This window comes from Giraffa tippelskirchi, chromosome 7, assembly GCF_054371585.1.
Source record: "Giraffa tippelskirchi isolate mGirTip1 chromosome 7, T2T-mGirTip1v1.2.pri, whole genome shotgun sequence".
NCBI lineage: Eukaryota > Metazoa > Chordata > Mammalia > Artiodactyla > Giraffidae > Giraffa > Giraffa tippelskirchi.
Genome location: NC_137281.1, coordinates 300,818 through 327,752, shown reverse-complemented (window position 1 = coordinate 327,752; position 26,935 = coordinate 300,818). Strand labels below are relative to the sequence as shown.

The window sequence follows — 26,935 nt, the reverse complement described above, 5'->3', positions numbered from 1 at the left end:
CTGTCCCCCAGGACCCCTCCCCGACCCTCTCCTGCACGCGGAAATGGGGCAGGAAACGCGGGCACCAAGGAGAGGCAGTGGGAAGCGGACCCCGGCATGGGGTGAAGCGAGGGGTCCCCTTTCGGAGGCTCAGGCCGCAAACAGCCCCGGCCGCGCGAGTGTGGGGGAGGCGGATCCTCGAGTGGAACCCGGCCACACGCGCGGGGCCGGGACCACAGCGGAGCGCAGTCTCGACGTTTCGGCACCACTCAGCCGACCCGGCCTGCGACGCGTGCGTGTCGGTATAGCGATCTCCGCGCGCCCGACTTCTGACCTCATGAGACATGGCGGCGTTGGCCTCAGAGAGACCTCTGCGCCTGTGCAAGTGCCCCCGCAGCGAGCTCTCTAGTGCTGGAAGTTGGACTTCCGCCAGACTGGCGTTTCGGCCCACTTCTGCGAGGACGCATGCGCTAAATGTATACGTGTTCCGTCTGGCCCTGGGGGCGCGTTTACATGCTCGTTCCGCATTGGTCCGTTACTAGGCCGTGTCCGTATGCGCACGCTCCACCTCCGCTGACCCGGAAGTTCTCGCCTCCGTTAAAGGCCTCAGCCCGCGGTGCGCGGCCTCTTCCTGTCTGTGCCTGGCCGGCGCGTGGTCAAAGCCGAGCGATAGAGACGCCTCGGCTGTGCTTTCAGGTGAGGCTGCCGCGGAGCAGGGGGCCGAGGGGCCATCCTAGATCTTCGGAAGGTGTGGGTGCGCCCCGCGCCCGGGGCCTTTCCTCGTGCGGGTGACCGGATGGAGGCGCGGGGAAGGTTACTCTCGCCCTCTCGCTTCAGCCCCCCGCCGCCGTAGCCTTGCCTCGCGGCGTACTGGGGAAGTTGCTCGCGGTTGCCTTGGTCTCTGCAGTTGTACTTTATTTACGTAAGAAAATTCCTTAAATACAAGACTCACACTTTGAAGATGCTTCCTCCTAAATAATAGCCCCTAATGATCCCCTCGGGGTCGGACACCAACTTCAGCTTTTGTACTGGTAAAACACAGAACTCTTAACGCTATGCTGATGAGAGAGCTGAGTCCAAAGGAGAGTTGTAGGTCTGCAGGTTCGCAGAGCTCTGGAATAACATGGTTGGGGGTTGACTTCTAGCGGAGGCAGCGTCAGGGCATTTGGACTCAACCTGCCCGTCCCTGGGCCGCCCTGCAACTGTTGAGGGCGTGCCTGTCAGCTCTGGGCCTCAGGGTTCCTGGGTGAGAGACAGGTGTTGCTTGCTGACAGATGAGTGGTTTTTCTAGGATTCAACACGGTGGACCCAGATATTCCTAGCGTTCTTTGGTTGCTGGTAATTTCCCAGTTGTGCTCTAAGCTGGCCTCAGAGTCAGTGATACGTAGGCCTGGGCTTTGACGATTTTATCCCTAGGATGACGGAGTGGGAAACAGCTGCACCTGCAGTGGCAGAGACCCCCGACATCAAGCTCTTTGGGAAGTGGAGCACCGATGACGTGCAGATCAATGACATTTCCCTGCAGGTAAGGAGGGTGTAAGGATTGTGCTCCCTGGCTGGGGGCGGGGCCGCTTGAAACTGGTAGCCTTCCTGCCGAGTAGAGTTGAAGGTGGGACAGGTAAAGGAGGGATTCCTGGACCGCCACACCCACCATATCTGTTTTTCTTTGTATCCTGTTAGAGGTTGGTACAGTTTTCCCCAGGAGACGTTCCTTCCACAGTTAACTATCACATCCCACGGCTGGTATAGTTTTTTGTGTTGTAGTGAAATATACAGAAAATTAATTTTTTAGTTTTATACATTTTGTTTTTTAAAGGTGTTTCTTATTTTACTGAAGTATTTTAGATGACAAAGGCAATACTATTTCATTCAGGCTATAGCATTTGAGTTACATGTTTTAGAATTAAGTAAAAATGGGCAATGTTCATCAAGTTCAGAAGTTGTGCCCTGGAGAGAAGAGTCAAATTACAAAGATTCAAATGCCTGAAAATCTAAACACTTTGCAGTTGTCCCTCAGTGTCTGAGGGGATGTTGGTTCCAGGAGCCTCAAGTTTACCAAAACCCTCAGGTGCTCACATCCCTCCGGGTGCACAGGTATTTGAAGTGTACGAGCCCAAAATTATTATTTTGTGTGAGGAAATCCAGTTGTCTCAGCACATTTGATTTTTGTCTTTTGGAGTTGTGCATCTTAACAAATTTAGACCATAAAATGTTACTGAAATCTCATTTACGTGGTATATGTATGTATCCCGGCACCATTTGTTGAAGGGACTATTTATCCCATTGAATAGTCTTGGCACCGTTGTTGAATATCAATTCAGCAAAGATGTAAGGGTTTATTCCTGGATTCTGAACTCTTATTTCATTGGTCTCTCTGCCTTTTTTTGTTTTTCTTTGCCAGTATCACGGTCTTGATTACTATAGCTTTGTAATAGGTTTGAAATTGGTCAGTGGGAGTTCTCCACTGCAGTGTTGCCTCCACAGTGCTTTACACTTGGGCTTTACATTAGGACACTTGTGGAGCCTTTATGAAAAGAAATTTCTGTTTTGTGACTGCATTGGTATTGTTGTCCAGGGGCTCAGTCATGTCTGACTCTTTGTGACCCCACCAGGCTTCCCTGTCCTGCACTCTCAGAGTTTCCTCAAACTCACGTCCATTGTGATGCCCCCCAACCAGCATTACTATTTGTTGCTTCTGTGCAATGCAGGGAACCCTGGTTTGATTCCTGCGTTGGGAATGTCCCCTGGAGAAGGGATAGGTTTCCCACTCCAGTATTCTGGCCTGGAGAATTCCATGGACTGTATAGTTGGGGGTCGTAAAGAGTTGGACATAACTGAGCAACTTTCACTTTTCATGTGTATCACAATACCTAGGCACTGAGCCCAACGGAGAATTCAAACCTGTTTTTCACTCTGAGGGTCTTCTAGAGCTGTTTCACTTCATGGGTTTGTTGGAGGAGGTTTGCAAACTTAAAATGGCCAGATAGTGTTTCAGTCTCGGCTGGTCACAGGATGGTCTGTCACGTGTGTGTTTGCCTCTTTGTGGTTTTTTTTTTCTTCTTGCTTTTTTTGGTACAAAACTTTAATAATGTAAAAACACTTTTTCACTTTTCCCTGGCGTTCTCCGAGAGGCTGGGGAAGCAGAAGTCAGCATGGTATCAGAATTCTCACCGTTAAAGCTACACTGGGCTCTACCATGCGGCCCAGCAACTCAACCAAATGCTTGCTGGGGTGTTTGGTGGTCACAATTTTTTCTTGCACAGTGCAAGTCCCTGCATGTTTACTTCTGTTTGTGCAAATGGTTTTCTCCAGAAAGACTCTAGTCTGTCATGCCTGTCAGAATCCTGTATTCTTTCCTGTCAATCCTTGGTTTTGTAGAAACTCATTGTTTGTGTATGTTCTCGTTTGTATATGGTAGAGTGACTTTTTTATGTAGGGTTCATCCTGGAAATAGGTCAGAAGTAGTCCTTTTCAGGTACATGGAGTTCCTCTGACTCAGCCCCTCCCCCAACGATTTAGTGTTTGCTAGATATTGTCTTGGGACATGTATGTATTCATAGGGAAGATTGTTGAGTGATTCTTTTAAAACAGTGGTTCTCTGGGCTGGTTCCCCCATCAGCCCTTTAGGGAACCCTAGGCAATGTCTGGGCACATGTTTGGGTGTCAGTGGTGAGTGCTCCTGGCATACTGGGTGCTACAGTGCACAAGACAGCAAAGAATTATTTGATATAAAATGTCAGTGAAGACTGAAGATCACTTTTAAAAGAAAACTGAAGTTGTGGGCTGTTATCTCCTTAGTTCTCCATATCCTTCCTCCCATTATTAAGAAAGGATTCTTTTTAGTGACCTGGTAAAGTCACTTTGTTGTTCAGTTGCTAACTCTTATCTAACTCTTTGCAACCCCATAGACTGCAGCACACCAGGCTTCCCTCTCTTTCACTGTCCCCCGGAGTTTGCTCGGATTCATGTCCATTAAGTCAGAGATGCCATCCAGCCATCTCATCCTCTGTCGTCCCCTTCTCCTCCTGCCCTCAATCTTTCCCAGCATCAGGGTCTTTTCCAGTGAGTCAGTTCTTAGCATCAGGTGGCCAAAGTATTGGAGCTTCAGCATCAGTCCTTCCAATGAATATTCAGGACTGATCTCCTTGCAGTCCAAAGGCCTCTCAGGAGTCTTCTCCAGCACCACATAGTTTGAAAGCATCCTTCGGCATTCAGCTTTCTTCATGGTCCAGCTCGCACATCTGTACATGATTACTGGGGAAACTGTAGCTTTTGACTATACAGACCTTAGTTGGCAAAGTGATGTCTCTTCTTTTTAATACTTTGTCTAGGTTGTCATAACTTTCCTTCCAGGGGTCACTTGCTTAGGTTTTATTCTTTGTGGCAGGCAGGGGCTCACATCCAAACCCCCACAGGTGTGTGGGGGCTCCCGTAAGTGGGTGGTGAGTCCCCCTGGTACCCTCGAATGTCCGTCCTACTCTTGAATGAGCTCCCTCCGCCCGCTCTTCCTGCTGCCCCAGGACTACATTGCTGTCAAGGAGAAGTACGCCAAGTACCTGCCCCACAGCGCGGGTCGCTATGCGGCCAAGCGCTTCCGCAAGGCACAGTGCCCCATCGTGGAGCGCCTCACCAACTCCATGATGATGCACGGCCGTAACAACGGCAAGAAGCTCATGACCGTGCGCATCGTCAAGCACGCCTTCGAGATCATCCACCTGCTCACTGGCGAGGTAGGGCCCGGGGCCAGGCGAGGAGAGTGCGCTCAGGTACCCGTAGCCAACAGCGCCTCCACCATATGCATGCCAGGGTCCTCCAGGGACGGGGAGGGACGCGGGCTGTGTGTCTGGCTCATGGGCGTCCCCCCACACCCCCCCACTCCAGAACCCCCTGCAGGTCCTGGTGAACGCCATCATCAACAGCGGCCCCCGGGAGGACTCCACCCGCATTGGGCGAGCTGGTACAGTGAGGCGGCAGGCCGTGGATGTGTCCCCACTGCGCCGTGTGAATCAGGTGGGCTTGGGGCTTTGGGTACACGTGGCCACCGAGAAACAGCTGCCAGGCTGGGGCAGAATGCTGCCTGGGGCAGAGGCTAGCAACGGGGATGTTCGTCTCTGTCTGCATGTTTTTACCTCAGTGTCATTTCCTCCAGGAAGCCTTCCAGGATTCCCACCCCACAGAGCACATCCTTGCTCCAGCCCTCTCCTGGGCATCATTTGGCTGAGGGGCCAATTTCATTTGGGTGTATGTTTTTAAGTTGTGTTTTGTTTTCTTGGACCATGTGAGAACCCATTGCAGGTGTTCTGACCATTTTTCTGTTACCACTTCAGTTGGTGTCTCCTAGACAGTCTAGTCCATCCCCACTGTCACCTGCAAGGAATTTAACAGCAATCTATCGTTCACATTGCATCACCGGCCCAATTTGTGGAGCTGTCCCCAGCACACCCTTTATAGTTGTTTGTTTTCAGTCAAGGCTTCCGGGCCAGGAGCCCACATTGCTTTTTCCGTCTTAGCTGGTTTAAATCCGCTGCCGTCAGGGACCCAGGCTTCAGCCTTGGGACACCCTTTTCCATGGCCCTCAGTCTGACCCCAGCTCTAGCGGCCTGCTCTGGGCAGCACCGTGGGCTCCCGCTGCTGTGCTCAGCGGGCCTGCGGGTGGCAGCGTGGTCCCCAGGGTGTGTTAGGGCCCCAGTACCTGAGAATGGTGGGCCCTCCTGGTGCGGGGACACCTGCTCAGCTGGCCCCCTGCCCCTAGGCCATCTGGCTGCTGTGCACCGGCGCCCGTGAGGCCGCCTTCCGGAACATCAAGACCATTGCCGAGTGCCTGGCGGATGAACTGATCAATGCAGCCAAGGTGGGTGAGGACGCTGCGGGGGCGGAGGGTGGGCGTCTCAAGGGGAAGGTGGTCCGCGTTGAGCTAAGCATCTGTTCCTGCAGGGCTCCTCCAACTCCTACGCCATCAAGAAGAAGGACGAGCTGGAGCGCGTGGCCAAATCCAACCGCTGATCGCTGGCTGCAGCCCTAATAAACCTGTTTGCCCTGTGGGGCAGCCCCTTCACCCATGTCTGTCCTTGGCGGGAGTCGGGGTGGGAGCGGGAGCAGCGGGTGAGGGGCAGGCTGAGGCTGGTGTCTGAGGAGTTGGCCGCATTCATTCCTGGCGTGTCTTCGGTCTGTGGGGACCTGGATTCACCAGGGAGGACTCAGCTCAGGAAGCATCGCTGACTCAGAAACCGTGGCACCCTGGGCTGCAGGCCTGGCTGCCTGGACCGTCCCAGCCGGTGTCAGAAACGAGAAGGGTGGGGTTGTCCTGGCAGAGATGGCACTGGGCGGGCACTTGGGAGGTGCAGCCCACCCTGAGAGTTGCCAGGAAGTAGCCGGGGTCAGGGCCTGGGCCCTGGGCTACAACAGTGTATTCCCATGTGTGCCGGCTGCACAGCACTGACCTGGTCCAGTGCACTGTGGGGTCTGCCGCCTTCAACCCCCGGGACCCCAGAAGGCCACAGTGGGCACGCTGTCCGCGGCCTGTGTCTTACCCCCATGGACACACGGGTACCCCGGATAGCTCTCATCCCACAGTGGCTCTAGGTGGAAGGTCCATGAGCTGGGGAGGGCTGGAGGTGGCGGGGGGGGCCCCCTACCAGGCCCTGGACCGTCATGCCCTTGTCAACCTGTGCCTCCACCCTCCAGCCGCCCCCGACACCCCGCTGAGGTCAGGCTTGTGCACTCCGTCCTGTCTCTGGGGGGGCGGTCGGACAGGTCCGGTGGGAATCTGGAGGGCGTGGCCCCACCGCTGGTGCCCGCCTACGGGGAGGGGCACTTGGTCCACCTGCGGGCAGGTCTAGGGACGGGGTCAGAACCCGCGCGGAGCGCCAGCCCGAGGGCGGAAGCACCACTAGGTAGGGAGAGGCTGCTGGGCTCTGCTTGGGGACCCTCCTGGCCTGCTGGGCTGCGCCCTGACGGCCTGACGCTTGGGGCTTCTCCCTTGAGTCTGGGGTCTCCCTCCAGGGTCTGTCTGCCCAGCTCTCTTGAGAGCCCTGCTGTTCCCCCTTCTCGTCGGGTCTGTTCTGAAGTCCCTCAGGTCCACTCTGCCCCCGCCTGCGGGTCCCCAAGTCTGGCTCTGAATCCGCAGTGCTCTTCAAGAGCCCCTAGACCCCACCCACCCGCCGGCGGCCTCGGGTCCACATCCTCCGCCTCTCCCCGCGCCCTCCTGCCGCTCCAGCCGCCGCCTCCCGGCTCTGCTCCTCCGGCCGCCCTTCCCGGTGTCGGTGGTCCCTCCAGAGCTCGGCGGCTGACCGCCTCTCCCCGCCGGCCGGCCCGGATGCCCTGCCCTCGGCCGCCCTGGCTCCGCCGTCCGCGGGCCCCCCGGGGCTCGGGCTCCAGCACCGCGCGCTCCCCCGGCAGGGGCGGGGACGAGGACGAGGGCTGCGAGGAGGAAGCGGACGGCAGCCCGGGCCCCATGCTGGCCCCCGCCTCCCCGGTGGAGTGCCTCATCTGCGTGTCGCCCTTCGACGGCGTGTTCAAGCTGCCCAAGAGCCTGGACTGCGGCCACGTCTTCTGCCTCGAGTGCCTGGCCCGCCTGTCGCTGGCCACGGCGGGCGGCGGCGCGGCGGTGGCCTGCCCGGTGTGCCGCGCGCCCACACGCCTGGCCCCGCGCCGCGGGCTCCCCGCGCTGCCCACGCAGCTCGGCCTGTTGCCCAGCCCCGCGCGCGCCCCGCCGGCGCCCCCGGGCTCCGTGCGCTTCGACCGCCGGCGCGGCCTGCTCTACCTGCGGCCGCCGCCGCCCGGGCCCGGGACGCGCAAGGCCCGCGGGCCGCCGCCGCCGCCGCCGCTGCGCCTCGGCCGCCCGCTGTCGCGCCGCCTGTCGCTGGCGCGCTCGGCCTGGCTCTTCCACGCGGCCGTCGTTCTGGCCGTGCTGGTGGCCGCGGGGCTCGTGGTCTCGGGCGTCTACATCTTCTTCCTCATCCCGCGCGCCACCACCTCCCACCCCGCGCGGCCCCAGCTCGTGGCGCTCGCCCCGGCGCCCGGCCTCTCCTGGTTCCCGCCTCGGCCCACCGCACCGGCGCTCCGGATCCCCGGCTGGACGTCGCGCCCCGCGGCCGCCGACCCAGACTTGGGTCCTGACCCGGACGCCGCCCCACCGGGGGCTTCGGAGGACTCGCTGGAGCCCGAGGGGCTCCCCCAAAGCACAGAGACACCTGCTGGGCCCTCGGAACGCGCTCGGTGGACGGAGGCTGGCCCTGACCGGACCCCGCGGGCACGGGGCACGGGGCACGGGAACCCGGGGGTCGTCCCGGGGCTCCCCGTGATCCCCGCGGAGACCTGGGCGGGCGCGAGGCAAGGGCGCCCTGCTTGAGTGAGGCCCGGTGGGTCATTCTGGGACCCTCCCAAGGAGCAGCCCTGACTGCAGCCCCCGTGGGCCACCGCTGGAGGACCCCCGGGGGTGTCGAGGTCCCGGGGCGAGGCACTCATCAACGGGTCAGGGGTGCCCTTGGTCCCCATCTCTCCTGGGACTTCAGTCCCCCGAGCAGCATCCCGCGGGGCCCTGCTAGGGGCACCCCCTGACCCTGAGCCTCAGAAGTGTCCCCCAAATCATCAGCGCCCCAGGAGGACGTTCAGCCCTGGCTGGCACCAGGGCCACCATCTCTGATGTGGCTCATCCTTTGGGCTTTCGCTGGGTCCTTGGCCACATCCGTGAGTGGCCAGGACCAACCACCATGCTCCTCCCCGGGCTGGGGAGTTTGTTTTCCACTCTGCTGCCTGCAGGCTGGGCCTGGGTGGGATGCAGCCGGCCCCATGCAGGGCCTGCTTGGTGGCCTTGCGCGCCTGGCTGGGGTTGGGGCTGAGGCTTGCCGGAAGGGGCCTGGCTGGGACTGCGGATGGACAGACGGCCTGGGCCTCCCCGATAGGCTCCCATCTGGGCCCTGAGCAGCAGCTTGCAGCAGGCCCTTGCTCCCGCTGTGGGGGGTGGCTTCTGGGGTTCTCTAGAAGCCTCCTCTTGTGAGGGCAGCTGAGGTCCGGCTCAGAGCGGCCAAGGTTGCCTCCAGGTCAGGCAGTGTCGGTGTGGATCGCTCCAGACATTGCTGGCCTGCCCAAGGGGTCCTGGCCCCTCTTCCCGCCACGAGCCCCCATCACCCGCATCTCCACCCCTCGAATGCTCAGGGTCAGTCTCTGCCCTCCTCCAAGACTCCTTCAGCACCTCGTCAGCTCTGAGGGCGAGGGAGCCTCCGCCCTCCCTGTGGGCGGCAGCTTACAGGGAGGGTGTCCTCCTCCCGGAAGCCTTCCTGAATTATCACAGTGGGGCAGACGGCAGCCACTCGCCACACAAACTGGACAAGGGCCTTCTGTCTCCCCCGCTTGCCCTGGGGCCCCTGTCTGCCTCATGTCAACCAGTGCTGGCGTGCTGTGTGGCAGGGTGGTGTCCAGGGAGAAATGTCACTTCTTTAGGGCTGGGGGCACCTGTTTGATTTGTTTACATGTGTGTCCTCGGGACCTGGCACAGAACGGGTGTTGACTAGCTCTGCAGGGAGGGACGGCATTGCAGGGACTGCTGCGGGCACCTCGGCTCACCTGGCTCCCAGCATCCTCACCAGGTGCGTCAGCAGAGCTGCTTCGTCTGAGGGAGTGTCTCCCTGGACCAGTTCCTGTCCGACATCCGGGCCGATGATGCCCGCAGGGGCCTGGACCGGGGTGCTGCGTCACGGGGCAGGCCCAGCCCAGCCCCGCAGGGAGGAGACTGGTCAGGCAGGGGCAGGGCTGACTGGTGGTCTGGATGGGTTTCCCCAGCTGCTGCAACGATCACCAGTGACTCAGCTCCTTAGAACAGCACGTGGTATAGTTATCTTCCTCACTCTCTTCCTCACTTTCCTGCTGCACTCTTCCTGAAAAGGACACCAGGGTCGCCCTGAGCCCACCCAGACAACTGAGGACATCTCCAACTCCATATCCTTAATTTCATCACCTCTGTAAGGTCCATCTTTATTGTTAAGTAACAGATTCACATTCTAGGTATGGGGGTGCCATTATTCAGCTTTCATAGGGTCTCAGATATCTACCTCCTCATCCCTCGCCTCCTCCACTACAGGCTGGGAAGAGTTGAGGTGGGGGCATAGAATGGGCAGAGATGGGCCCAACCGCAGGGTGGGGCTCAGAAAGGGGCCCTTGGCTGTCGGGTGCACAGGAGAGGAAGAAATGATGCTTTCTGCCTGAAGGTGTTCAAGGAAGGCTGCCTGGAGGAATAGTACCTTCAAGAATGCTCAGGGGAGCGTCATCTGGCGTTGAGGCAGGGGGACCTGAGGGAGGGAGCTGGTGGCTAAGGGCAGCTGGCAGGGCTGTCTCCTTGTGAAGTGGAGCAGGACCTTGCTCTTGACCTTGTTCTCTGCCTGCCCTTTGCCTGTGGATAACTCTAGTCCAAGAAGACGTTTAATCAGAAAAGTGAGAAACAACGGAAAACAGGCTAAGGAGACTAAATAATAATAATGTAGTCAGTAAGTGTATTCAGGGACCTCCAGTTCTTTCTCAAGGGCTATCGATAACATTCTGAGCCACGTCCTGTGAGCCGTCTTACAGATCCCAAACACCAGATGGAGCAGTTGGTCACCAGGTACGTGATGACCCGGCTACCCCGGCGCTGCCCCAGTGCTGAGAATTGGGGACAAGTGCACCCGGGACTGAATAACTGTACCTAAAACATCCAAGATGCTGCTGGTCAGACCACTGATGCCCAATCTGAAGCGGACTGTTAGAGATGACGGTGCTGTTTCTGCATGTTGCACACCCCCCACACACTTTGTCTATAAAAGCTCTCACTCCCTGCTTGTCAGACGGGGAAGTCAGCCTTTGCAGAGATGTTTCCATCCTCCCCCCGGAGTTGCCTGCATCTGAAATAAAGCAAAGTTTCCTTTCCACCAACCTGACCTGCTTATTGGCTTTTGAGCAGCCAGCAGCCGGACACCCCCACGCATACATTTCATAACACTTGTCCTAACCCGCTTCCCCCTCCAAACTCTGGGGAGTGGTTGCTTCTCTCCTCTCCCAGATGGGAGCCTGAAACCTCATTCTCTCTTCCTGTAAAATGCAGCTGATGACAGAGCTCAGGGGTCGCTGAGCGGCCCTGTTTGCTGATTACTACCTCGATGTGTGCCCGCCCGCTGCTCGTGAACAAAGGGACTGCCTGCAACCACCACCTGGGCCAGGACTGCTGGGCACCTGCAGCCTCTGTGGCCACCTGGCGCCGTGCTCTCCAGGCCTGCCTGGGCCCGCTCTATCCCTACTAGGGGCACCCTCCACACCTGCCCCAGTCTTGCTCCTCTTAACGGTCCCAATGCCTGTGAACACGGGGTGGGGGGAGATGGCTGGTGGGGGGGGGCGGGCGTCTCAGTGCCTGGCATGGTGCCAGGGAGGCCTTTACCCGTCAGACTTTATTCTATCTTCTGTAAAACGGGAGATGATAAACTCGCAGGAAGAATTTTTCGTTCCTCCACAAGTATCTATTGAGCGCCTGCTCTGTACTTAGGGTGCACTGGAGGCACCGTGGGAATGAGGGACTTGGCAGGCAGTTGATGTCCAGAGGGCGAGCGGGGGCCACCATCTTGGACACACTACCTCTCCCTGCACGCTCACGGGGCCCCCACTCCCCAAACCTTTCCCAGGTCCTCCCCACGTCTCCTCCTCTTGCAAACGAGGTGTGAGGGTTGCTCCACGCCACCAGGATCCAGCCGGCCTCTCTTCATGAGGGCCAGGGAGGCCTCTGGCCACAGTGCACCCGTGTCCGGCCGTGGGATATCTGCTTATGTTTAGGTTGAGGGCGCAGGGCCATGGGGGGCCCTCGCCGGACCCTGAGAGCAGACGTATCCAGCTTAGAGATGGGAAAACAGGCTGAGGGCTGGATGGGGTGTGGACTCGAACAGGGACCAGAGAGCCTTCTGCAGAACAACTCCTTTCAAGTCCACTCCCTGGCCAGGCAGCCTCGCTCTTCCTTCCTCCTGTGGCCCAGCAGCTGCAACTCTCTCCTCCATACGCCAGTTTCCCATCCTCTCTATCCTGCCCGCTCACAAACCTAAGTGGCCACAGGACTGGAAAAGGTCAGTTTTCATTCCAATCCCAAAGAAAGGCAATGCCAAAGAATGCTCAAACTACCGCACAATCGCACTCATCTCACATGCTAGCAAAGTAATGCTCAAAATTCTCCAAGCCAGGCTTCAACAGTACATGAACCGAGAACTTCTAGATATTCAGGCTGGATTTAGAAAAGGCAAAGGAACCAGAGGTCAGATTGCCAACATCTGCTGGATCATAGAAAAAGCAGGAGAATTCCAGAAAAACGTCTACTTCTGCTTCATCGACTACATGAAAGACTGTGTGTGGATCACAACAGACTGTGCAAAATTCTTAAAGAGATGGAAACACCAGACCACCTTACCTGCCTCCTGAGAAATCTGTATGCAGGTCAAGAATCAACAGTTAGAACCAGACATGGAACAAACTGGTCCAAATTGGAAAAGGAGTACCTCAAGGCTGTATATTGTCACTCTGCTTATTTAACTTATATGGAGAGTACATGATGAGAAATGCCAGGCTGGATGAAGCACAAGCTGGAATCAAGATTGGCAGGAGAAATATCAATAACCTCAGATATGCGGATGACACCACCCTTATGGAAGAAAGTGAAGAAGAACTAAAGAGCCTCTTGATGGAATCGAAAGAGGAGAGTGAAAAAGCTGGCTTGAAACTCAACATTCAAAAAACAAAGATCATAGCATTTGGTCCCATCACTTCATGGCACATAGATGGGGACACAATGGAAACAGTGAGAGACTTTATTTTCTTGGGCTCCAAAATAACTGCAGATGATGGTTGCAGCCATGAAATTAAAAGATGCTTGATCCTTGGAAGAAAAGCTATGACCAACCCAGTGAAAGTGAAAGTTGCTCAGTTGTGTCCAACGCTTAGCGACCCCGTGACTATACAGTCCATGGAATTCTCCAGGCCAGAATACTGGAGTGGGTAGCTGCTCCCTTCTCCAGAGTATCTTCTCAACCCAGGGATCTGTTTGACCACTACCAGTTTTCCTTGATTCATGGACCCAACATTCCAGGTTCCTGTGCAATATTACTCTTCACAGCATCGGACTTTACTTCCATCTCCAGTCACATCCACAAATGGGTGTTGTTTTTTCTTTGACTCCCTCTCTTCATTCTTTCTGGAGTTATGTCTCCACTGATCTCCAGTAGCATATTGGGCACCTACTGACCTGGGTGTTCATTGGAAGGACTGATGCTGAAGCTGAAACTCCAATACTTTGGCCACCTGATGTGAAGAGTTGACTCATTGGAAAAGACCCTAATGCTGGGAAAGATTGAGGGCAGGAGGAGAAGGGGATGACAGAGGATGAGATGGTTGGATGGCATCACTGACTCAATGGACATGGGTTTGGGTAGACTCTGGCAGTTGGTGATGGACAGGAAGGCCTGGCGTGCTGCAGTCCATGGGGTCGCAAAGAGTCGGACACGACTGAGCGACTGAACTGAACTGAACTGAATGCGAACACAGGTAGATTAGATTACAAAGGAAGAGGGTGACTCAGATGTGCTCTCCCTAGCCCTAACCCCTGGCTGACCTGGGAAGTGCTGCGACCCTGCGTCCCAAGGGGAAAGCAGGCTCGGATGAGGAGCGTCTCCCCTAGGGGCACGCCTTGGCAGGGCAGCGGGGCATGTCCTCCTAAGCTGTGGCTTTCTCTGCCCTGTCAGTCTCTGCAGAGGCTGGGGCATACGAGCCAGGAGGGACCTGCGACCTGCATGTTCCCTCTGCACTGTGCGTGGGTATTTCCACCCTAGTGGCCATGAAAACCTCCACATTGGATATGGGACTTTTCCAAGGAATCTTCCAGAAATTTGCTCGTTTTTATTTTTAATAATACATTTCTTGAAATGTAATCTAAACATATTTACACAATTTGCCCAGAGTCTACAATTCATTTTGTTAATATGTTCTTAGCCCTTCTGAAACTCAGTCTTCACTTGGGGAGTGGTGCGGGGGTACAGTTGGCCTTGTGTGTTCCTGGCTTCACACAGGCTGTGCTCTCTGCTCTCAGGTACTCGTGTGCTGTGAAAGGACTGTGGGCCTCTGCTGGATTAAAAAATATAATTATTTTATTTTATTTTTTGGCTGTTTCGGTTCTTGCTGCAGGCAGGCTCTCTCTAGTTGCAGTGAGCAGGGGCTACACTTTATTGTGCATGGGCTTCTCACTGCGGTGGCTCCCTGATGCAGAGCACAGGCTCTAGCTGCCTGGGCTCAATAACTGTGCTGCACTTGGGCTTAGCTGCTCTGAGGCCTGTGGGGTCTTCCTGGACCGGGGATGAAACCAGTGTCCCTTGCATTGCAAGGCAGATTCTTAACCACTGCTTCCCAGGTGGCGCTAGTGGTAAAGAACATGCCTGCCGATGCAGCGGCGATGAGTCAGTCAGTCAGTCAGTTCAGTTGTTCAGTTGTGTCTGACTCTTTGCGACCCCATGGACTGCAGCGCGCCAGGCCTCCCTATCCGTCACCAACTCCCAGAGCTTGCTCAAACTCATGTCCATTGAGTCGGTGATGCCATCCAACCATCTCATCCTCTGTCGTCCCCCTCTCCTCCCACCTTCAATCCTTCCCAGCATCAGGGTCTTTTCCAATGAGTCTCTTCGCATGAGGTGGCCAAAGTATTGGAGCTTCAGCTTCAGCATCAGTCCTTCCAATGAATATTCAGGACTGATTTCCTTTAGGACGGACTGGTTGGATCTCCTTGCAGTCCAAGGGACTCTCAAGAGTCTTCTCCAACACCACAGTTCAAAAGCATCAATTCTTCGGTGTTCAGCTTTGTTTATAGTCCAACTCTCACATCCATACATGACTACTGGAAAAACCATAGCTTTCACTAGATGGACCTTTGTTAGCAAAGTAATCTCTCTGCTTTTTTAATATTCTGTCTAGCTTGGTCACAGCTTTGCTTCCAAGGAGCAAGAGTCTTTTAATTTCATGGGTTCAGTCACCATCTGCAGTGATTTTGGAGACCCCAAAATTAGTCTCTCACTGTTTCCATTGTTTCCCCGTCTATTTGCCACGAAGTGATGTGACCGGATGCCACAATCTTAGTTTTCTGAATGTTGAGCTTTAAGCCAACTTTTTCACTCTCCCCTTTCACTTTCATCAAGAGGCTCTTTAGTTTTTCTTCACTTCCTGCCATAATGGTGGTGTCATCTGCATATCTGAGGTTATTGATATTTTTCCCAGCAATCTTGACTCCAGTTTGTGCTTGAAGGAAGAAAGAAAGGAAGGAAAAACGCCTTCCTCAACGATCAATGCAAAGAAATAGAGGAAAACAATAGAATGGGAAAGACTAGAGGTCTCTTCAAGAAAATACCAAGGGAACATTTCATGCAAAGATGGGCAGAATAAAGGACAGAAATGGTATGGACCCAACAGAAGCAGAAGATATTTAAGAAGAGGTGGCAAGAATACACATAAGAACTGCACAAAAAAAGATCTTCCTGACCCAGATAACCACGATGGTGTGATCACTCACCTAGAGCCAGACAACCTGGAACGGGAAGTCAAGTGGGCCTTAGGAAGCATCACTATGAACAAAGCTAGTGGAGATGATGGAATTCCAGTTGAGCTATTTCAAATCCTAAAAGATGATGTTGTGAAAGTGCTGCACTCAATATGTCAGCAAATTTGGAAAACTCAGCAGTGGCCACAGGACTGGAAAAGGTCACTTTTCATTCCAATCCCAAAGAAAGGCAATGCCAAAGAATGCTCAAACTGCCACACAATCGCACTCATCTCACATGCTAGCAAAGTAGTGCTGAAAATTCTCCAAGCCAGGCTTCAACAGCAGGTGAACCGAGTATGTGAACAGTACATGAAACGTTCAAGCTGGATTTAGAAAAGGCAGAGGAATCACAGATCAAATTGCCAACATCTGTTGGATCATCGAGAAAGCAAAAGAGTTCTAGAAAAACATCTACTTCTGCTTTATTGACTACGTCAAAGCCTTTGACTGTGTGGATCACAACAAACTGGAAAATTCTGAAAGAGACAGGAATACCAGACCACCTGACCTGCCTCCTGAGAAATCTGTATGCGGGTCAAGAAGCAACAGTTAGACCTGGACATGGGACAACAGACTGGTTCTAAATAGGGAAAGGAGTACATCAAGGCTGTATATTGTCACCCTGCTTATTGAATTTATATGCAGAGTACATCATGTGAAATGCCAGGCTGGATGAAGCACAAGCTGGAAACAAGATTGTCAGGAGAAATATCAATAACCTCAGATATGCAGCTGACACACTTATCCATAAGAGACACGGGTTCAATCCCTGGGTTGGGAAGATCCTCTGGAAGAGGACAAGGCAACTCACCCCGTATTCTTGCCTGGGGAATCCCATAGACAGATGAGCCTGTCAGGCTACAATCCATACACCTGCTCAGAGTTGGACACAACTGAAGCAACTTAGCACGCATGCACAGACCCCCAGGGAAGCCCTGATGTCCGTTTTCAAAGGGCAACGGGGACTTCCCTGGCGGTCCAGTGGTTAAGACTGGGTGCTTCCACTGCAGGGATATCAGTTTGATCCCTGGTCTGGGAACTAAGATTCCTGCATGCCATGTGGCACAGCCAAAAAAAGGAAAAACAAGAGATTTGGACATCACATCAAAGAAGATACACAGATGGCAGAGAGAAGCAGATGAAAATATTCCGAACATCATATGCCATTATGGAATGTCAAATTTAAACAGTATCACTACATATCTATTAGAGTGGCTAAAGTCCAAAATACTGACAAGCAGTACCAGAACTCTACTGGTGTCCAGAATGCAAAATTATATAGCCCTGAGGAGGACAACTGGTAGTTTCTTATAAACTTAAATACACTCCTATTATGTGATCCAACTACCACACTCCTAGGTACTTATACAAATGTATTGAAAACATGTCCACACAGACAGTGGAACAGGAATGTTTATAGCAAATTTATCCATAATTACTTAGAGCTGGAGTCAAACTGAGATGCCTTTCCATAGATAAATGAATAAGGAGATTGGTACATTCATACAATTGACTATTATTTAGCAATAAAAAAAAACTGAGCTCTGGAGCCACAAAAAGGCATGGAGGAATCTTAAATGTGTATTCTTAAGTGAAAAAGTCAGCTGAAAAAGGTACATACTGTATGATTCCAACTTTTATGACATCTTGGGAAGGTAAAACTAGAGAGTGAAACAGTGGTTGTTAAGGGCTCAGGGGAAGGGAGGAAGGGGTGAACAGATGGAACCGAGGAGAGTTTTCATGCAGCAAAACTATCCTGTAGTATACTGGAATGACTGACATGTATAAAAAAAGTGTAAATTCATATTTCTTACTTTAAAGCAACAAAACCAGTATAATTATAATCTTTGGTCTGTAACAAAGAATAAACTTGCCAATAACGGAAAGGCAGGTGGGTGGGACAAAGCCGTCCTCCGCCCGCGACCAGGACCAAATCCGCTACGGGAAGGCCTGGGCCCGCCCTCGCCGCGCTCCCGGAAACGCCCCTCTCCAGGCTGTACTCGGCTGCGTCGGTGCAGACGCATCTGTGACGTCACTTACGCGACCGCGCGCCGCGAACGGGGCCACGGGTGACTCGGGAGTCGAGTTACTGCGGGCACACGGACAGAGGTGCCACCCGGCGGCGCTGGCGGGCCGGGGCTTCCGACGTTGCCGTCGGGTGTCCGTTTCGCCTCCGCTGGCGGTCCCTGCGGCTGGGCTTCCGGCGTTGCCCCGCGTTGTGAGGCCCGTTGAGGGCCGCGCTCTCACCGCAGAGACCGTCACCGCGCCTTTGCTCGCACCGTGACCCCGGCCATGACTCCCTTTTGCTGAGACTTGCTGTTGTCCCCCGAGAACCTCCCGAAGCGGCTCCTGGTCTTCAGTCGGCCGGGGGCTCCTGCGCGCTGGGCGGGCTGGCGGGTACGGATCTCAGCTGAGCCCGCTGAAACTCCCCGCCATCCGGTTCCGATGGCAAAGGAGGCGCAGGTGAGTGGGAGGTGCGCCCCAGGTTCTCAGCACCCGCATCCCCACCCGGCAGGTCTGGACTCTGAATGGCCTGTGAGAGGTGAGGAAGGCTGTGACAGGTGAAGGGACAGTCTGTGCAGAGACAGAGACGGCGGAGGGACGGGGGTCTGGGAGCTACGTGTGTGGTGTGGTTCCCGGCGACAGAGGGGTTGCAGGGTGAGGAGGTCCTCGGTGTAGAGCCGGGGGGATACCCTTGGCCGTGAGCCGTTGGAGGTGTGGCGGGGCGGGGGGCGAGGCGGGATGGACTTGTTGTTCCCCGTGGTAGCACCCTGGAGACACCAGTGTGCACAGCGGCATGCGAGAGTGGCCAGTGGGGTGGACTGGTGAGGTTGTGCTGAGGGTGTGGTGGTGTACCGCGCTGCGGTACAGAGTTACGTGCCTGGCGTGCAGGAGGGCAAAGTGGAGGGCCCTTGGAGTGCGGTACTCAGGCCTGAGAGAGAGCCGGTACCGTGGGTTTTGTTGCTTCCGAATGGTGATCCCTGGGAGACAGGGAATGACTGGCAGGAAATAGGATGGACCGGTGTGCTTCAGGGCGTCCATCCATGGCAGCCTGTTGTGGGCTTGATGTAGAGTTTAATAGCAACAAGATGAGAGGGGCACCAATGGTATTGGGGACCCTGGGGATCCTCTGAGCTAGGGGTCTTAGGAGGAGAGAGGTGTGAGGGCTTGTGAGTGGTGGGGGCTCACAGGGAACCATGCCGGCAGTGAGGGATGTGCCGGGACCTGAGGCACGGGTCAAGGGCGTGGGTGTGTTTCTCTGTCCGTATTTTGGTTGGCTTTCTGCCCAATATTGACCCTAAGACTCAGTGGAATTCATCATTACAGGGCCCAGTGACCTTTGAGGATGTGGCTGTGTATTTTTCCCGGGAGGAGTGGGGTCTCCTTAATTTGACCCAGAGGAGCCTGTACCGTGATGTTATGCTGGAGAACTTTGTACTCATTGGCTCTCTGGGTAAGTCACACTTTTCCCCAACAGACCGACCACCTCTGCCTTTTCTCCATGGGAAGTTTTGTTCATCCTAAAGCCCACAGAGTCTGTGTGCCCTTCCTGCCTCGCTGTGAGCAGCCCTGTTGGCAGCTTTGACACCTGTTGCCCCACAGGCTCCTGGAGTAGGGCTTGGGGTTCAGATGTTTATAGTTTGCCCAACAAATCCCAGCTCTGCCTCTTTCTGGCTGTGTGACTTTGCTGAAGCTTTGGCTCCTCTGTGCTCTGAGTTTTGCCTTCCTCCTCCAAAAGAAATTTTATAGGGCCCTCCCTGGGCCAGATGTCAACCGTGAATTGAAATCAGTAGATCAGTTTGGGCAGGATAGCCGTCTTTTTTTTTTCGCTGTGTTGAGTGGTTTGTGGGCTTTTAGTTACCCATCAGGAATTGAAGCCGCGCCCTTGGCAGGGAAAGCATGGAGTCCTAACCCCTGAACCTCCAGAAAATTCCAGGACTGCCATCTTTAATATCTTTCAATCTATAAACATGAATGTATTTCTGTTTATTTAGGTCCATATATTTTTTAAAAATAATTTTATGTATTTGTTTCTTTTGGACTGTGCTGGGTCTTGGTTGCCGCGGTGGCCTTTCTTTAGTCGCAGCAGCCGGGCTACTCCTCCTTGCCATGTGCAGGCTTCTCATCGAGGTGGCCTCTCTTGTTGCGGAGCGTGGGCCGGGGGGGCACGGGGGCTTGAGCGGTTGCAGCAAGTGAGCTCAGTCATTTCAGCTCCCAGGCGCTAGAGCGCAGGCTCAGTAGTTGTGGCTCCGGAGCTTAGTTGCCCCACAGCATGTGGGATCTTCCCGGACCAGAGATTGAACCTGTGTCTCCTGCATTGGCAGATGGATTCTTTACCACTGAGCCACCATGGAAACCCACTAGCTCTAATTTTTTAAAGTGTTTTCAATATACAAGGCTAAATATATTTCTAAGTATTTTATTCATTTTGATGCTCTTCCCCTCCCTCCTTTTTATCTTTTTTTTTAATGCTCTTTTAAGTGGAATTTTTTTCTTAATTTCATTTTAGATTATACATTGCTAGTGTATAGAAATGTAATTGATTTTCGTATACGGATCTTGTACTCTGCAACCTTGCTAAACTCATTTATTAGTTATAATAGTTCTTTCAGTCGATTGTTTGGTATTTTCTATATATATAATGTCAGGACATCTGTGAGTAGAGATATTTTTACTTCTTCCTTTGCCTAACCAACTTGGCTATTGGATATAAATTGTAAGAGTAGACATCTTTTCTTGTTCCAGTTCTTACAGGAAAAGCACTCATCAGTCTGTCACTGATAAGTATGATGTTAGCTGTACGTTTATCGCATATGCCCTTTTCAGGTGAGGAAGTTCTCTTGTTGAGTGCATTTATTGTGAAAAGTTGTTAGATTTTGTGCAGTGCTTTTCCATGTCTGTTGAAATGATCATGTGATTTTTTGTCCTCTATTCCATTAATGTGGTGTATTACAGTCATTGATTTTCTGTATTCGTAAGAGTTATCAGTGGTATAGTTTTCTTTTCTTGTATCTTTATTTGGATTGAGTATGAGGATAATTTTGGCTTCAATGGATGAATTGGGAAATGTTCCCTTCTCTTCTGTTTTATGAACAGTTTCTGAAATATCGGCATTAATGCTTATTTCTGTGTTAATATTAACCTGTGACACCATCTCGGCCTAGCTTTTTTTTTTTCCTGTGGGGAAGTTTTTTTCAAGTCTATTCAGCTCTTCTATTTCTTCTTCAGTCAGTGGATCTCTGCTTTTTTTTTAAATTGTTTTCCTTCTACTTTTGGGTTTTTTTTTTTTTTCTTTTCGTTCCTTGAAGTATAAAGTTAGGATATTGGTTGAAGATCTTTTTTAAAAAATTCATTTTATAATTGAAGTGTAGTTGATTTATAGTGTTTCAGGGGTACAACAGAGTGATTCAGTTATACGTATAGAGATCTTTTTTACTATGTGTATTGTGACATTATAAGAAACATGTATTTTGTCTTTGTTCCCAGTTCTTTGGCATGCAGCTCCTAAAACTTTTGGAATCTCTGGAGTGATGAGATGCTTCTGTGTGCTGATGAATGTTGACAGTTGCTGGGGACCCCTGGATAGTCTCAGAATAGGGGCTGGTCACCAGAAATAACCAGTTACTCCCAGCCTCCTCTTCTCACTTCCCTACCCTGACTTTTGGGGGGAGGGGGAGGGGCTGGAGTTTGGGCCAATCATCAATGGCCAGTGATTCAATCAATCATGCCCATGTGATGAAACATCCATAAAAACTCCAAAATGACCAGTTCAGAGAGCTTCTGGGTTAGTGGACACATCTGAGGTGCTAGGAGAATGGTGCCACCAAGGGCATGGATCCTTCTTACCCTCTGCATCCTCAGTCTCCACCCCTGGCATACCCTGTCCTTTTCATTTCTTCCACTGGGCTGTTCCTGAGTTATAGCCTTTAAAATAAATTGGTAATAGTAAGTAAATTCTTTTCCTGAGTTACCTGATCTGTTCTAGCAACTTATTGAACCTGAAGAGGAATCAATAATTGTGAGAATCCCATATTTACAGCTATCAGAAGTATAGGAGGCAGGGGACTTCAGCTGATGCCTGAGGTAGGGGCAGTCTTGTGAGACTGAGCCCGTAGCCTGTGGGATCTGGTGCTAATTCCACATATCTGGTGTCAGAATTGAATTGAATCTTTGAACACCCAGCTGGAGTTGGAGAAATGGTATGGAAATCCCCCATGGATTTGGTGTCAGAGGTGTTGTGAATAAGTAGCTCAGAGGTGTTGCTATAATTTTCCTTCTAAGCAAGACTTTTCCCCATAACTTTTGGTATGTTGTGTTCTCTTTCATTTATCTCAAAGTGTTTTATAATTTTCCTTGTGGTTATTTAGGAGTACTTTAATTTCCATAAATTTGTGAGTTTTCCAGATTCACAGACATGGAGGACTGACTTTTGGTTGCCAGGGGATGGGGCAAGGAGCAGGAGAGGGGTGGATTGGGAGTTTGTGACTAGCAGATGCAGACTATTATATATAGAATGGATAAACAACAAAGTCCTATTGTATAGCACAGGGAAGTATATTCATATCTGGTAATAAACCATGGTGAGAAAGAATTCTAAACTATTTGTGAATTTCCCAGATTTTTTTCTGTTGTTGCTTTCTACTCTGAAGTCTACTGAGGCTTGTTTTATGTCCTAGCAAAAGGTCTCTTTTGGGGAATGTTCCACGTGCATGTCAGAATGGAGGAGAATATGTATTCTGTTATTGTTAAGTAGCATGTTCTATAGATGTCTTAGAGGTCTAGTTGATTTTTAGCATTATTCAAGTGGTATATCCTTCTTCATTTTCTGCCTAGTGGTCCTATCCATTTATGAAAATTAGAAATTGAAGTCTCTAAATATTATTGTCTTAATTCTTTAATTATTGTCAGTTTTGCCTCACAGGGGTTTCTTTTCTGGAAAATTGTGGTAAAACAAACCATGATATTTACCTTCTTAACACATGTTTAAAGGTACAGAAGAGGTTGCAACAAGGAGCTGCTGTACAGCACAGGGAACTATGTTCAGTATCTTCTAATAACCTATAAGGGAAAATAATCTGAAAAAGATATATACACACACACATATATAACTGAATCACTTTGCTGTACACCAGAAACTAATACAGTACTGTAAATCAACTAGATTTAAATTTAGAAAAATAAAAAATAAATGAACATTCAATTGCCTCTGACAACTTTTTTAAAAAAATGTTGCGTCCCATGTTCTAATACTTGATTTCCTTCATGGTTGCCATGGTGACACGAGCTTCCTCAGTTTATGTAGGGTGAGTCAGTCTTGATTTGGGCTGGCATCTTATTACTCTTCTCCCTCTTAGGCTTTGCACCTTCAAGGTCCCCCAAGGTTGCCCAAATGGAGGGTGAGGAAGAGGCCTGGGTGCCCAACATAGTAGACAGTGTGGTCAGCGGAGCAGAGGCCAGGAGGGGTCCCAGACTCAGTGACGGCGCTAGGGGAGGCCTCGGTTTCAGTGATGGGTATCTGTGCACTGGCACCGGGCGCTGGGGCCAGCGACCACACCTTCTTCACTCCTGGCCCCTCTTCTGGACTCCCCGTGTGGTCTTGCATTTTCTACCAGGGCTCTGGATGACCCACCTCTCTGGCCTCTGTCTTGTCATTCCCAGTTCTCTGTCCACTGTGACCTGCTCTGCGTGTGACTTGCGATGCACGTGCCCTGCAGTGATCCATGAGCGCCGGCTGCTCTGCCGGTCACCCTTTCACTGGGGCAGACAGCCTCCACAGAGCTTGCTGTTGTCGGCATCGCTGGCCCAGCGGAAGCCCTAGGCAGAGCATGACTTGCAGACCGTTACCCCCTCCCTGCAGTTCTCCCATCTGTCTCCTCGTCCCTGGCCTGGGGTCGGGCAGAGCCCTGTTCCCCTGGGCCAGCCCCTCCTCACCCGAACCTCTCCCTGCAGCCTCCTGCCAGTGTGCGGACACCTCGTGGGTGTGTGCCACAGGCACTGGTGGTGAAGCTGCCTCCTCCCTCCAGGCCCGTTCTGAGTGCCCACCTCTTCTGTCCCAGGTTGTCTGTGTAGACGGCAGGATGAGGAAGCCCCTCGCGAGCTCGGAGAGAGCTGCCGAGTCCAGCCATCAGAGAAGCCCTCTCTGTGTGGGACATCTGGACGGGCCTTCCCTGCCGCCCTAGCCTTCCTCCAGCCCCAGGCTGCCCGCAGAGAGGGGGCGCCCTGCAGGAGCCCCGAGTGCAGCGAGGCCTGCCCGCCCGGCTCTGCTGGCCAGCGGCAGCAGGGCGGCCATGCCGCGCAGAAGCCCTTCCGGTGCAGTGACTGTGGGCAGGCCTTCCTCCAGGCCTTCACGCTCCTTGACCACCTCGTCGCTCACGCCGGAGAGAGGCCCTTCAGGGGCCCAGCAGGTGGAAGCAGCCCCAAGGAGAACTCAACCCTGGTTCCTCAGCGGAACGCTCACCCCGGAGAGACAGCCCACGTGTGCAGTGAGTGTGGCAGAGCCTTCAGTTACCCGTCTAAACTGAGGAAGCACCAGAAGGTTCACACTGGCATCAAGCCTTTCAGGTGTGCCGAGTGCGGGAAGGCCTTCACCTGCAAGGACACGCTTGTCCTGCACCAGAGAACCCACACCGGAGAGCGGCCTTACGAGTGCGGCGAGTGCGGGAAGGCCTTCAGGGTGCTGTCCACCCTCACTCGGCACCGGAGGGCTCACGTTGGAGAACGGCCGTACGAGTGCCGGCAGTGTGGGAAGCTCTTCAAATACAGCCACAGCTTCGTCCTGCACTAGAGGGTTCACTCGGGAGACAGGCCTTACGGGTGCGGCGAGTGCGCGAAGGCCTACGTGACCCGCTCGGGGCTGTACCAGCACCGGAAGCTCCACAGCGGGGAGCGCCCCTACGAGTGTGGCCTGTGCAGGAAGACCTTCACCACCAGGTCCTACCGCAACCGCCACCAGCGCTTCCACACCGAGGAGCGGGCCCACGAGTGCCCCGAGTGCGGCCGCGCCTTCAAACACGGCTCCACCCTCCTCCAGCACAGGAAGGTCCACGCCGGAGCAAGGCTGTAGGGGGCAGGCAGGCGGGAAGCCATTGGCCACGGCTGGCACCTGCTCAAGTTCTCAGTCCAGAAGGGACGCTGGGGAGAGGGGCCGTTTGCAAGCGGAACCCGGCCGCCCGACCCCCACACTGACTGGGGCAAGCGTGCTGCGCTCCGGCCGGCCCAGCTGTTGGCAGCGTTGGGCCGTTGCCAGTTCCTGTGACAGGAACCGTCCCACCCCTCTGAGCTGGCAGGTCCCGTGGTATGCATCCGTGACCCTGTGTGCTCGGGGAAGCCGCCCTCTCTCTCCATAAGGGAGAGAGTCATGCGCGCTGGATTCCATACGGGGTCTTATTCCCTTCCCGCAGCCGGTTCAGGTGTGGACATGACCTAGCTCTGGCCGAGAGTAGCTGAGCAGTGTCTGCAGGGGCTTCTGGGGAAGGTTAGCCATCTTTATGGACTCTGTGGACGCCACGTTTGGTCCCTGTCGTGGATTTATCCAGCCCTGGGACTGACTGTCTCATGCGGCTCTGGAATGTCTAATAAAGACCTTTTTGTGTACGCCACCCTTAATCTTTGGGCTCTGATCTCTGTGTGTGGAAGGACTGAGAACCAACTTGGGCTCATGAATAGAAGGCGCGGTTTCTCTGGAGGTCCTTGACTGTCGTCCGCCTCAGCGGGGACAGCAGGGTGGCAGAGGCCAGCTCCAGTCAAGGTTGACCGAGTTTGCACTGGAGCTTCAGACCTCTGGGGGAAGACCGAACAGCTCTGTGGGTGGATCTCTAGCCTGGATGTCAGGTCTACCTCTGGGCCCAGAGCTTGCCTGAAGAATGGAGTGGTGGGTATAAGATCCCCGTGTGACTGGGCACAGGCACCAGGTGGGCTCCTTGTTTCTGGGCAAAGTTCTGCAACCTCCAGCGCTGGCCAGAAGAAGCTGCTTCTAGAATCAGCTCAGGAGCCGAGCTCTCTGAAACCGAGAACGGGGAGGTAAGTTTTAGAGTGGCTGTATGTCCTGCAGGGGCTGCTGGGCAGACTGAGTGGGCCCAGGAGCACGGAGAGGAGTCCTGGGGAACAGGGGGCCTGGCACACGTGAGGCTGGAGCTAGTTCTAAAGAGGAATCCATGGATGTGCCGGGAGCGTGGTTTCAGGGGGTGAGGCAGGCAGTTTCTCAGGAATTTGAAGCCTGTTCCTGGTGTCCAAGGTCACTGTCAGTAAATAGCCTACAGGTTCTTTGGATCCTCAGAGCCTTTCTGGGCATGTTCACCTCCTGGCCATCACCGTGGGGCTGAGAGAAGATCCTGTCACACTGGGATGCAGATTTCATGACCTGGCTGGGATTCCTGGTGTGTCTGCACACCACAGCCTTGACTTTTTGCTGTTGCTGTCACAGGGCTCCAGGGAAGTGGAAGTTGTTGATCCACATATAGATCCAGATCTGCTGGTTGTGGGCCCTTTGATTTTAAAATGTTGGAAACTACTCTTTTACAAGGTAAATGTCAATTCAGTGAAACTTGTTTCGCTGTCACTGTGGTTGTCATTGTGTCCCTGGTCTACAAACAGTGCTTGACGTCAAGAAGAAAACGTTAGTGGAGGCGTGTTTGGGGAGAGCCAACCCCAGACTGGAGGCTTTGGGCTGAGTGGTGCTCAGCCAGGACCATGTGTCAGGGTTGGAACCCGATGCTGCGGCCTTTAGCTTCAGCAGTTCCTCTCAGACACCCCGCTGGCAGGAGGGGCAGCAGCCACGGGGGCAGGAAGTTCTTGGACAGTCTGCTCAGTGTCTCCAGCGCCATAAGGCACACGCCACCCCAGGCCTGCTTGGGCCCTGGTGTGTGTAATCTCTGTGTGTAATAATTGTCTGCCTTCAGCATGGAGGTCTGTATGGAGCAGAGTCAAAGTCTGGCAGAGCCGAGCAGGGCCCAGATGCCCAGGCAGGTGGGGTTTAGGGCAGGTTGACCAAACTCCTCACCGCACCGACAGGGCGGCGTGACCCGGCTCCTGACTGCGTGGCCTGCGTCTCCCCCGTGGTCCCTCCGTGGGTCATCCCTGCCTGGTGCCTCTGCACTGGCGCTCATTCTGGCTGGAAAAGATTCCTGGAGTCCTCGCCTCAGGTTCTCCTGCCCGCCTAAAAGCGAGCGGCAGCTGCCGCTACTGTCACTCACTTGTGGTTCATTTCTCTCGGAGCTGCGGTTGCTCCGCAGTGACCCTGTTCTTTAGTCCCGTTGCACGTTACATCTTTGTATTGCGCATCAGATGGAGATGAAATGCATCTACCGCGGAGCTCAGGCAAAATCCTGGCACCCAGTAGGACCCCGGGGGATGTCTGGTGGCCCTAAGGGACGG

The 26,935-nt window shown here is 53.7% G+C and overlaps 4 protein-coding genes and 1 long non-coding RNA gene across 6 annotated transcripts in view; all 5 read left to right on the top strand.

Annotated features, from left to right (window-relative positions):
* Positions 1-25,168, top strand: part of LOC145514377 (zinc finger and SCAN domain-containing protein 22-like) — a 55,455-nt gene extending 30,287 nt beyond the window's left edge. Inside the window, 1 exon segment of the mRNA XM_081512087.1 lies at positions 24,099-25,168. Coding sequence (XP_081368213.1) covers positions 24,099-24,626 — 528 coding nt within the window. The 3' untranslated portion in view covers positions 24,627-25,168.
* RPS5 (ribosomal protein S5) lies at positions 605-6,034 on the top strand. Of its 2 annotated transcripts, none has more exons than XM_081512128.1 (6): positions 605-675; positions 1,396-1,504; positions 4,500-4,709; positions 4,861-4,989; positions 5,732-5,830; positions 5,914-6,034. In XM_081512128.1, exons 2-6 carry the CDS (start codon positions 1,397-1,399, stop codon positions 5,980-5,982), a joined length of 615 nt encoding a protein of 204 aa, XP_081368254.1. In that variant the 5' UTR covers positions 605-675; position 1,396; the 3' UTR covers positions 5,983-6,034. The 2 variants fall into 2 exon arrangements, with proteins under 2 accessions (XP_081368254.1, XP_081368255.1); XM_081512129.1 differs by having other exon boundaries at positions 605-901.
* RNF225 (ring finger protein 225) lies at positions 7,295-8,329 on the top strand. The gene has a single exon (XM_081506092.1). It carries the CDS (start codon positions 7,295-7,297, stop codon positions 8,327-8,329), a length of 1,035 nt encoding a protein of 344 aa, XP_081362218.1.
* ZNF584 (zinc finger protein 584) lies at positions 17,613-24,049 on the top strand. Its single transcript, XM_081506090.1, has 6 exons — positions 17,613-18,025; positions 18,890-19,016; positions 22,918-23,037; positions 23,513-23,563; positions 23,620-23,967; positions 24,009-24,049. Exons 1-6 carry the CDS (start codon positions 18,008-18,010, stop codon positions 24,047-24,049), a joined length of 705 nt encoding a protein of 234 aa, XP_081362216.1. The 5' UTR covers positions 17,613-18,007.
* Positions 20,309-22,763, top strand: LOC145514400 (uncharacterized). The gene is made up of 2 exons (XR_014060127.1): positions 20,309-20,389; positions 21,050-22,763. It is a non-coding gene; the product is annotated as an uncharacterized LOC145514400 (long non-coding RNA).
* Positions 25,169-26,935: the final 1,767 nt, after the last annotated feature.

What these genes read in the sequence shown, in the direction of transcription:
- RNF225 (XM_081506092.1), top strand. Translation starts at nt 7,295, where the DNA reads ATGCCCTGCCCTCGGCCGCCCTGGCTCCGCCGTCCGCGGGCCCCCCGG.
- RPS5 (XM_081512128.1), top strand. Translation starts at nt 1,397, where the DNA reads ATGACGGAGTGGGAAACAGCTGCACCTGCAGTGGCAGAGACCCCCGAC. An exon ending in TCAATGACATTTCCCTGCAG is followed by an intron (nt 1,505 to 4,499) that starts GTAAGGAGGGTG and finishes CTGCTGCCCCAG; the next exon opens with GACTACATTGCTGTCAAGGA. An exon ending in TCCACCTGCTCACTGGCGAG is followed by an intron (nt 4,710 to 4,860) that starts GTAGGGCCCGGG and finishes CCCCCACTCCAG; the next exon opens with AACCCCCTGCAGGTCCTGGT.
- ZNF584 (XM_081506090.1), top strand. An exon ending in TGTACTCATTGGCTCTCTGG is followed by an intron (nt 19,017 to 22,917) that starts GTAAGTCACACT and finishes TCTCCCTCTTAG; the next exon opens with GCTTTGCACCTTCAAGGTCC. An exon ending in GCCCTTCAGGGGCCCAGCAG is followed by an intron (nt 23,968 to 24,008) that starts GTGGAAGCAGCC and finishes CTGGTTCCTCAG; the next exon opens with CGGAACGCTCACCCCGGAGA.